The 11136-nt window shown below is 35.2% G+C and overlaps 1 protein-coding gene across 1 annotated transcript; it reads right to left on the minus strand.

Moving 5' to 3' along the window:
- Window positions 1–339: 339 nt before the first annotated feature.
- Window positions 340–10357, minus strand: LOC127132714 (peptide chain release factor APG3, chloroplastic). Its single transcript, XM_051061680.1, has 14 exons — window positions 9981–10357; window positions 9810–9890; window positions 9118–9175; window positions 8897–9000; window positions 8345–8396; window positions 3931–3980; window positions 3617–3682; window positions 3376–3540; window positions 2904–2976; window positions 2654–2786; window positions 2336–2393; window positions 1741–1788; window positions 1272–1355; window positions 340–722 (listed from the first exon to the last, which is right to left on the minus strand). Exons 1-14 carry the CDS (start codon window positions 10194–10196, stop codon window positions 651–653), a joined length of 1260 nt encoding a protein of 419 aa, XP_050917637.1. The 5' UTR covers window positions 10197–10357; the 3' UTR covers window positions 340–650.
- Window positions 10358–11136: the final 779 nt, after the last annotated feature.

Here is an 11136-nt window from a genome sequence, read left to right on the forward strand (position 1 = left end):
AAACCTTTCATTTCAAGAGGATCTGATATCTGATAATCCAGAATTTGACCAAGTTTAGCACAAAAAATATTTGTTTCACCCAAAATTTGCAAAAATTCTGGCCAATGTAGTCTGCAATTGACCCTGTGCTTGGCAACTTGGCATTTATTTTCCTCCGTTTTAAAGCAACTTTCCCCAGTTGTATCGAAGTCACTAACTAGCTTCAATTCTAACGCATGCCAAACCCAAACATTTGACCGAGAAAACAAACAGGCCATAAGTCCAAGTTTTGTTCAATTCAGTCTAGATTCTCACAGTCATTAAGTATATCCATAACAATGAAAACCCGGAGAAAGGACGAAGACTTGGACCGTCAGATCAATACCACACAATATCATTACAATGCACTAAGCACAAAATGTAAGAAGTTAATTACAACACTTTACATAATGAAACAGATTTTTACCAACAGAGTATCATCCAAGTGTTATACGTAAAATCATCCCATATCTACTCATTGACTAATCAATCAACTCGGCATGTGTGAAACTTTCATTGATGGGACATATTCGGGAGAACAATATATATCTCAGATCTTTCCCTAATGGAAAATCATTCATAAGAGTTCTTCTAGCAGGAGCACCAATATACATGGGCAAAATCCTCGCACTTTATTTAGTAGAAGCACCCATAGACTCAACAAGTTCTTCCATAAGACCCTTTTGTTCCAGCGAAACACAAGACTGCAGAAAGAAAAAAATTCAATAATGCAGAACCATGATAAATCACTTTCATTCATTCATTCATGGCAAAGTCAGTACTTCTAGAATATATCCATTTTAATGAAAAAAAGTGCATCGGTGAAAATTTTCCCCTGCATTTATCTTGGTCCCAATCTAGTTTTTTGACGGCCAAAGAAACAATTCAAACAAACATTGATTTTTTCATTCCAGCACTGAAGCTTCATATAGAGCATAGTCAATACAGCCTCTGATCGACTTTTGTAACTAACTGTGCTGAGTCAATATTGTAACTAACTTTCATTTGGATCATATACAGAAAAGAGAATGCAAACTACTTTCCCTCTTGCTTCATCTATTACAAAGCCATCTCCTCCCTTTCTCTCCTAACTCCCAAACAATGACTAAATAAACCACCAAAAAAGGTGCCCAGCTCAGTTGCACCTACATTAATATATACCAGTTCCTATACATATACTGCATGCAGGCCGACACTGTTAAACGTGAAAGAAGAGCAAGTTCTTGCAGGGGGAGGTGTGCTAGAGAACATACCTGAACAGCATCCTCTATGTCACCAGCTAGAAAAGAGGTGAGCTCAAAGTTCCTCTTCAATCTGTGGTCAGTAACCCTGTTCTCCTATAAGATTGTGTCAAAATTTGTCAGTAAAATCATAATTTCATCAAGAAAAAATGGAACTTCAATAAATCTCTCACAGTTATGCTACCTCGGCCAGTATGCTCACAGGGACAAATAACAGAATACTGGATCCTGTTGACTTCACTGGTGAATGTGGTTTTCAGAGATTCAAAAAATAATTTAAGATGTATGTTTCTTTTGTATCTAACAACATCAATGGCATTTCTCGCATCATAATTTTTAAAGGGAAAATTTGTTATTTGTTTTGAATATGATTATGAAGTTTTGACACTCTTTACATTTTTGGATCAGGAATGGAGAGACTAACAAGCGAGACTGTGCAACAACCACACCCAGAAAAAATATGGGCTGCAACATGAAGTACCTTAAAATTGTATGTCCGGATTTTTTCTGAACGCGATCCTGTACCAACCTGTAAATAGAAAGTGCTGTAAAATAATTTGATATCTATCTACTAAGCCTTATAGCCAGCTCACCAAATAAAGTATGACTAATGCAAATCATGATAGACAAATGATAAAATATTTGATCAGGTACATCCATATAGAAAATTGGATATTGAACTAGGGGGAGAGGACAGCAATGTGTTATCAAAGGTCATAGAAGCAGGGTTCCTATTACTATGTTATAGTTGTTGATGCAGTTCTGCTGGGTTTGGAGTTAAAAAATGTTTGTGGTTATCAAAGAAAGTAAACGAGGCATATATATTTCTTCAACATGATGCCAATGCATATGAGCATTCAGCATATAAAATCTAGACAGCCTAGGATCAACCACTCTGTTAAGCAACTTTGCAACTGTAGAATTGGCACGGACACATAATTGCCTTAGATAGGATGACATAAACGTACTGTTGTAAGCATTCACAAATAACCCAAAGGACCTAAATCATCAAGGCATTAACAAGCAATGGAAACGAGTGTACTCTAGCAAAATACACAAGACGGATCGGATCATACCTGTGATTTTCTTTGGTTTCGTATTGACTCTTGCTGCTCCCTCGATTTTATCTCATATCTGTAAAACTATCGTATGTCAAATCTGAATGCAACGTATTAAGACAGATAAAGAAAATACTCAGACAAAAAGTACTAATGTGATCATGACGTTTGATCAGCTTTTTGTTTCGTGATATTTATGTCTTTCAGTTCCTTATGTATAATGAAACTCAAAAAACTATACCCATATTCATCTTGCGAACATGTTTTTAGGAGAAAAATTTGTAGAAAAAAAAGAGGTTGAAAAATCTATATGGCAATGGCAATGTCGATGCTTACAGTTTGGCTCGTAGTAACTGAAAAGCAAGATTCTTGTTCTGATTCTGAGTCCTTTGTTCAGTACAAAAGATGCGGATTCCCGTTGGTTTATGAACAAGATCAATTGCTGTTTCAACCTTATTAACATTCTGGCCTGCAAGATATGATGGTATCAGAAATCCTAGAGGAAAGGAATTTGTATCTTGCTCTGGAAAATTTTAAGATTGATTACTTGATTGAAATAGTTTCATGTTCATATATCTATACATACCTCCTGCACCCCCAGAACGTGCCGTTGTCAGTTCAATATCTTTCGGGTCAATTACGATTTCAACTTCATCAACCTAAATAAAGATTTCAAATTTAAAGATATAGATGTTGCTCTAAAATCTTGAAAGGAGGAAGGGAAGCAACGCCTCGTGTATTAGTAAGCTAAATGCTATTCTCATTATAGAACATACGAATTTAAGAAAGAAACATTTAAACAAAACATGATCTTTAATCACAAATTGAAATAAGCATTCCACGAAACTAGGCACCATATTGAGACGACCTTACATCTATACGCACTCCAAAAAATTTAGATCTAAACTAGCTATTTTTATGATTTAGATTAGATCTTTATGCAAAAACAGAAACTTTAGGAATAAAATACTAAATTAACAATTTCACAAATGCTTTCAGACCTATATATGTCAGAGTCTTGAATAATGTATTGCTAAAGCCTGAAACATGCACTCTACCTCTGGCATGATGGCCACTGTCGCAGTAGAAGTATGTATGCGGCCCTGTGTTTCTGTTAGAGGAACACGTTGAACTCGGTGGACACCAGATTCGTATTTTAATTTACTATAGACACGATTTCCTTTTATCTCCATCACATAAGTTTTGTATCCCCCTTTTTCTGCCTAAAAGATGGCAAAAAACAAATTATACAAGTTACAAAAGCCATTAAAAACTATATTGAGTTTTCATAAGGAATACCTCAGAGCATGAAATGGCAGAATGCTTCCAAGAATTCCGTTCACTAAATTTTTCATACATTCGGACCTGGTTCAACATCAAAATAGCATAAGAATATGATTATAATTTAACATTGCACTAATGTCTCATTGATTAAAACATTTAAACTAGGACAATCAAAACGGCTAGAATGGAATGACAGAAAATAAATCACGGGGACAGTCAAATGATTCAGATATGGTACAATATCAGAATTTGTTTGTGTGTGTGCAGTGTGCCATTGTTCTTCATACATACTCATGGGTTAGAAAGGACAAATAAAAGCATGTACCTACAAGATCACCAGCCCATATTCCAGCCTCGTCACCACCAGTACCTGCTCTTACTGCAAAGCAAATGGTGATAAAAATACTCCATAAGTTGTAAAATTTAATAACAGAAACGGAAATAATAATAATTATATGATAATAGTAGTGGTTTGCTAAGCTCAGATATCCATAAATTTCAGAATGTAACCACAATGAGATGTAGGAGGCAAGGAGAAGCGGGCGATCCATAAATCACGCCACTCCTTAATAGAGTGTAAGAATGCTAGCCTTAAGATAGGCATGTGTATTTGTAAAGCTAGTTTCCTTATGTGTGTAACTAACTAATGCTGAGTCAGCTCGGTAAGTTACTCTATGATGCACTATATAAACTCACTAGAGTGAGTTGTTGTAACCAACTTTCATTCAATGCAAAACAGAAATAACAGAATGAGTGTTTCTCTCTCTTCTCCTTCTTTGTTTATCAATTTCTAATATGGTATCAAGAGCTTCTTCGATCCTCAACAATGTCAGAAACCAATTCCACGCAAACGTAAATTGCACTCAGTGCCGGCACAAAGAACATCTTCAAGACGTTCGCACAGCAAGTCACAATCAAATTGGATGAAGATAGCTTTCACTTGTGGAAGCAGCAGGTCAAAGAGATTATAGCAATCACCGATTCCTTGTAAATCCGTTTTTTCCTTCACGCTATCTCAATGAAAACGATCGCAGCAATGATGTTGAAAACCCTGCGTATCTCACCTCGGAGCAGCAAGATTCGTTGCTTTTTACATGGCTTCTTGCTACTCTATCGGACTCTGTTCTACCTAGGGTTGTTCAATGCGTTCAGTCTCATCAAATTTGGGATGAAATTCACAAATACATATTTGCGCACACTAATGTAAAGTCCAGACAGCTCAGATCTGAATTGAAAAGCATCTCAAAAGGTGAAAAATATATCTCTGAATATCTCGCTAGAATTCAGTTTATTGGTATTGTTGATATATTAGGTTCAATTGATGATCTTGTATCTCATCATGATCAATTGAAAGCGATTTTAGATGGTTTGCTTGATGAATACAATGCTTTTGCATCTATTAATTAATATTGTATTGTTCTTTGTCCTATTATTGAATCAGATTTCATGTTTCTCCCACACGAGTCTAAGCTTGATATGGCCATGAAAAGTGTTATAAAGTGAACATGTTTCTGTCAATCTTTCTCAAGGCAATGTCACTACACCTCAAAATGTTTCTACTCTGAATCGTGCGTCTAACACTCTGTTCCAAATCAGTGGAATGAGAATCAGTTTACTGGTGGTCCTTGATTCTGTGGAGGAAATAGAGTTTTTTCGCGGTGGTCACCACATGAATTAATTTGTGGCAGAGGTGGTCTTTTTGTTGGTCATTTCAGAGTTCATTGTCAGATTTGCTTTAAGTCAGGGCATGATGCAAGTATCTGTTACCAAAGACACTATGATGACTATAGTGAATTCTCCATGGAATGTCTCTCAACCATGGCTGGGAACTCAATCCCAAAACTGGAACTAGTGGACAAACAGTCCTAATGAATGGGTCTGTAACTCTAACCAATGGTTGCCTGGTACAAATCAGTGGACATCTGAAGCTAATCAATGGCATGCTTAACCTAGAGGTCCTCCCAACTATGCTCCATGACCTGACTTCTCTCAAAGACAACATCGGGCCTATCTCACTAGTGACACAATAACCAACCCATCCACTCAGCAATGGTATCATGATTCTAGTGCAACACACCATGTGACTAACCACTTAAATTTTCTTCTTGGTGGTGTTGACCTACCTCGTTCTGACCATGGTGTTGCTCGGTAATGGCCAAGGTTTGTCAATTACTTCCATAGATTCAACACAAATTTCCTCGCCTCACAAATGATCACACACTCCTAGCACTCAATAATTTACTGCTTGTGCCTGACATAATTAAAATCTTATCTCGGTCAACAAATTTGCAAAGGATAACAATGTTTTCATTCCATGCTAATACATGTCTGGTTAAATTTCAGGATCATTCTAAGGTGTTGTTACAAGGGTTTCTTGGCAAGCATGGCCTTTACAAATTTGGTCCTTTGCAAATAGCTCAAGTTTCTTCGGTTCCATCCATCAATTCTCTTTCTTGCAATCCAGCTGCCCATAATAATGGTGAAGGCCTATACAACATTTGGCATAACAGGCTTGGGCCTCCTCACCATGAGGCCCTGAAAACCACTATTTCTCTATGTAATATTCCTGTACCACATAAGCCCAACTTTGAGTTGTGTACTCCTTGTTGCCTAGGAAAAATCCAGACTACCTAGTCAAATTTCTAATTCTGTATATGCTCCAACTTTGAGTTGTGTACAACTTATTGCCTAGGAAAAATTCATAGAATACCTAGTCAAATTTCTAATTCTGTATATTCTCCTTTGGATTTGTTGTTTGCTGATGTGTGGGGACCAGCTCCCATGCTGTCTACTTCTGGATATAAGTATTTGTTGACTTGTGTTGATGCTAGTACCAAATATACATGGGTTTTTCCTATGAAATTAAAATCTGATGTTCTTCTCACCTTCACACACTTTATCACTGTAGTTGAAGGACATGATCAAATCCAGGTAGATCAACACCACCGAGAATGAAGTCTAACTTATTGATCACATGATGTGTTGCACCAGAATCTGGATACCATTGTTGAGTTGGTAAGTTGCTCATAGCATCACTGATGAGATAGGATTGAGGTTGTCCCTAAGACGAGGGAAGATTAGGTCTTGAAGTAAAGTTGGAGGGCCCTCTAGGTTGAGCAAGCCATTGATTAGTTCCAGCAATCCATTGATTGGCCGGTTGCCATTGATTAGAGTGAGAAGTCCACTGATTAGGAATGTTTGTCCAATCATTCCAATTTTGGGATTGAGCTCCATACCAATTTGGAGACTGAAGTCCTTGCCAAGGTTGCAAGGCATTCCATGAAGGATTCATCATAGGCATCATAAAGGAGTGTATACTTAAGGCAAATACGGCATTGAACTTTGAAATGGCCAGCAAAATCGACCACCACGAAAAGCTCTATTTCCTCCACTAAATTGAGAACCACCAATAAATTTATTCTCATTCCACTTATTTCAAATAGAGCTAGACATACGATTCAGAGTAGACATAGTATTAGGTTGAGTAATATTGTCTTCAGCAAGGTTTACAAATACAAGTTCAATAAGCACAACTTTCTTAGTGCTATCAAGTTTAGATTCATGTGAGAGTAACATGGATTATGCTTCAATAATAGAACAGAGCACAGCACAATATTGAATAATAGATGCAAGAGTCTGATATTCATCAGACAGATCATCAATCAAACCTAATATATCAACACTACGTTGAATCCTATCGATATATTTAGAGATAGATTTGTCACCTTTTATGACGCTTTTCAGTTCCGATCTGAGTTGCCTAGATTTCACATTGGTGTGCGCAAACATATATTTGTGAATCCCATCCCATCTAAAGTCAATAACTCCTTCGACTTGTTGCTTCCACAAGCGAAAATTATCTTCATCCAATTTGACCGTGACTTGATGTCTCGTCTTGAAGATGTTCCTCGTGCTGGCATCAAATACTGGTTGATTTGGCATTGACGTTTGTGTGGAATTGGTTTTTGACATTGTTGTGGATCTAAGAAGCTCTTGATACCATATTAGGAAAAGTTAAACAGAGAAGAGAAACTGATTCATTCTATTATTTCTATTTTGCAATCAACTGAATGTTAGTTACAACAACTCGCTCTAATGAGTTTATATAGAGAGACCTAGAGTAACTAATTGTGCTGACTCAGTATCATTTAGTTACACTCTTAGGGAAACTAATCTTATGCACTACACAAGCCTCACTTACATCCTTACACTCTATTACTTGCCAAACCTCGGGCACCTCTTAGGTTTTCTCTATCTCAAGGATAGGCTTCAAGTCATAGCAAATCATCTATGTCTCCCAAGAGATGACAGTGCATTTGAGGGACAGATAATAGAGTGTAAGGATGCTAGTGCCTTAAGATAGGCATGTGTATTTATAAAGCTAGTTTCCCTAAGTGTCACTGATGCTGAGTCAGAACAATTAGTTACTCTATGGTGTACTATAAACTCACTAGAGTGAGTTGTTGTAACCAATTTTCATTCAATGCAAAACAGAAATAACATAATGAATCTTTCTCTCTCTTCTCCTTCTTTGTTTATCAATTTCTAATACCTTGTGATGTACTGGTCAAATCAATGAGTATCCACTACTTTCGCAGTAAAACTAAAAAACAGAGGCACTAGTGTTTAAAAATCAGCCTTATGTTCTCTAGCATAAGTCTCAATGATACAATATTAAACTAATCCAAGTAAAAATAAATCATTTAGTTGCGACAATGCATTGAAAAGAAGAACATAATCTACCTTCAAGCATTATGTTTCTTGCATCCAGAGGATCACTGGGAAGCAGTAAAACCTGCCAACATATTGGATGCAATTAGTAAGTTTCTAAAATCTGAGAAAAATGGAAAAGAAAAGAAAATATAGAGAATGAGAGATAGGTGATTGAAAACTCAAGATAGCTAAAGATAGAGGAGGGTGTGGTCATAAGAAAGTCAAGAAAATAGGAAATTTCTGCTTGTGGTGGCCAGTGAAAAAGTGAGTACATATGATAAGAACGTTGAGAAAGTATCAAAATTCCTCTGCATGGTTTTGACATTTCAGCTGATGTTTCACATTTGGGGTTGAGGGTTGCTTAATTGATATAAATCTATACTATGCAAACAATATACAAACTTTCGGGTGAAATTAGCATATTCCTGATGACAAAACATATCAAGAAAGAGATTTATTGAATGATCAGACTTAGTCTTCATAAATTATGGTTAAACACAAGTCACAAGCAGTGACAGTAAGACAAAAAAAATATAACTTACATTCCCAATTCATAAAACAATGAAATGAATAAAAACAAACCTTCAGCTTGTCCTCTAGCTCAGAGAGTTGCTTGGACAAAGATTCAATTTCGAAAGATATCATTTCCGCCATATCCTCATCATTGCCAGCATCCTTTGTTAAGGCTATCATGTTGATTGTGAACAAGTTGAAAACAAAATAAATAAATAAACTGTAACATGAATCATCCTTCAACTCAATGTCTGGAGAAAGTATTAACAAATGATAGTCCTTGAGCAAACCTTTGGTTTCTTCCAGCATCTTCTCACAGTCTTTAAATTTCTTATACAAAGACACAACCTAACATCGCAATATCACATTAATGACATTATTAGAATACAGTTTGGACAAATTTCTCAATAATTAGTTAGGAAAAAATAAAATTTTAAAAAATGTTGTAATAACAACTATTATTTTTTTATAAGCTCTCTCATTCTATGAAATCCAGACTCCGACTCTAATAATGTAAAAAATATAGGACACTAACACCGCTACATATATGATAGTATTTTGAGGTTTATTTATCCATCTATTATTTAGAGTTAAAATCAAATTTAACGTCTTTAATTCCTCATTGATAACATTGTTTCTATACGTGTTTAATTTAACACTTTTAGATGTATGTGAGATTTGTTCAAGAAATGTGTAAGGTCTGTTGAAGCAAAGAAAAAAACAATTTCTGTTTAAACACTTGTCTAAACCGTCTGACTAGTGTTGTATGAGTGTCAGACACCAATTCAAAGAGTGTCGAATCAAATAAAACTATTTGTCACTATAGTCATCATAATTTATTTAACAACACTTCTGCAAGCATAAATTTATTATAGTTGAAAATCTTCCCTAAGTTATAAGATAATTAACCTAAATTCAGCCTACTTCAATGTAAATGTTAAAAAAAAAAAAAAAAGAATAATAATAATGAAAGTTAGAGTACCACGTCAAGCTCGGACACCGATTGTGCTAACTTCTGATACTCACTGGGATTAGAAACAATGTCTGGATCAGCAAGCTTCACCTGAAATCATTTTACATTTCAGAAATAAAAAACTCGCTACATAAAAGGAAATAATCGTAATTAGTGTAGAATTAGCATGTAAAAGCATACCGATAGTTCTTTCCATGTTTTCTCAGCAGATTCAAGCTTCAAAAGTAGATAAGGTTCCGCCATGCATACGAATCTAGTAGATGGGAGAGTGGTTCTGGTGGGAAGAAACGTGACGCGTCTGTTAAGGAAGTGATGAAGTGAGCGGTGTTTTAACGGAATTGCGTCGCGGCGTGTGCTGCATGTTCGGGCGGTGAAGCTCGCCGTGAAAGTGTTCATGGTGTTGAAGTCGCACAGCAATGACTGTGTAAGTTTGTGTTTGGATAGAGAAACAAATGGCACGGAGGGATATGAAAGCGGTTGCGAATGCTGTTAAGATGAGATAATTTGGATTGGATTGGATTGGGTTGGGTTGAGCCTTTTCTTCCTGCCAACCCCAAGTTTGACTAGGCACCCATATACTTTTACAATAGCAAAAATATTCTTATAAAAATTTAACTAAAAAAAAAAGGAAAATCTTAAAGTATAATTTGAAAAATCTAATATATTTTTTGATTTTTTGATTTTTTTAAATTCGATAGTTTATTTTGATAGGAAAAAAATTGAAATTAGCACTATTGAATTTTTCAAAAAATCAGTAAATACTCATATTTTTTAAAAATCTGGTAGTGTATTTTGAAAATTTTGATAAAAACTCTTAGTTTTTTGAAAATCTAGTTGTGTATTTTGAAATATCCGATAAAACTCATAGATTTTTGAAATATTTGATAAAAACTCGTATTTTTTTAAAAAAATTGATAGTGTATCTGAAAAATTCGATAAAAACTCATTGGTTTTGAAAAATCCAGTAGTATTTTTAAAAATATGATAGTTTGAATTCAGTAATTTAAAAAAATTTGATTATAAAAATCATAGATCCCTAAAAATCTGGTAAAAATTCGTGAAATTCTTTAAAAATCCAATAAAAACTCAAAAAAAATATTTAAAATCCGAAAAACACACGATTTTTCAAAAACCTAAAAAATTACAAAAAGGTTTTATGGTACAAGCATTCTCATTTCTAAGATATGGAATATTTGAACTTGTCATTCCTTAGAGGAAGTTCTTTAATGTTGTGAAGAATCGTGACATAGTGATGTCAAACATTAACTAACTCTGAAATAAGCTTGATAATAGAGTTGAAGTTAGAATAACACATCAGGTCTTTGATGCCAAGTTT

This window comes from Lathyrus oleraceus, chromosome 3 (genome assembly GCF_024323335.1).
Source record: "Lathyrus oleraceus cultivar Zhongwan6 chromosome 3, CAAS_Psat_ZW6_1.0, whole genome shotgun sequence".
NCBI classification, from domain to species: domain Eukaryota; kingdom Viridiplantae; phylum Streptophyta; class Magnoliopsida; order Fabales; family Fabaceae; genus Lathyrus; species Lathyrus oleraceus.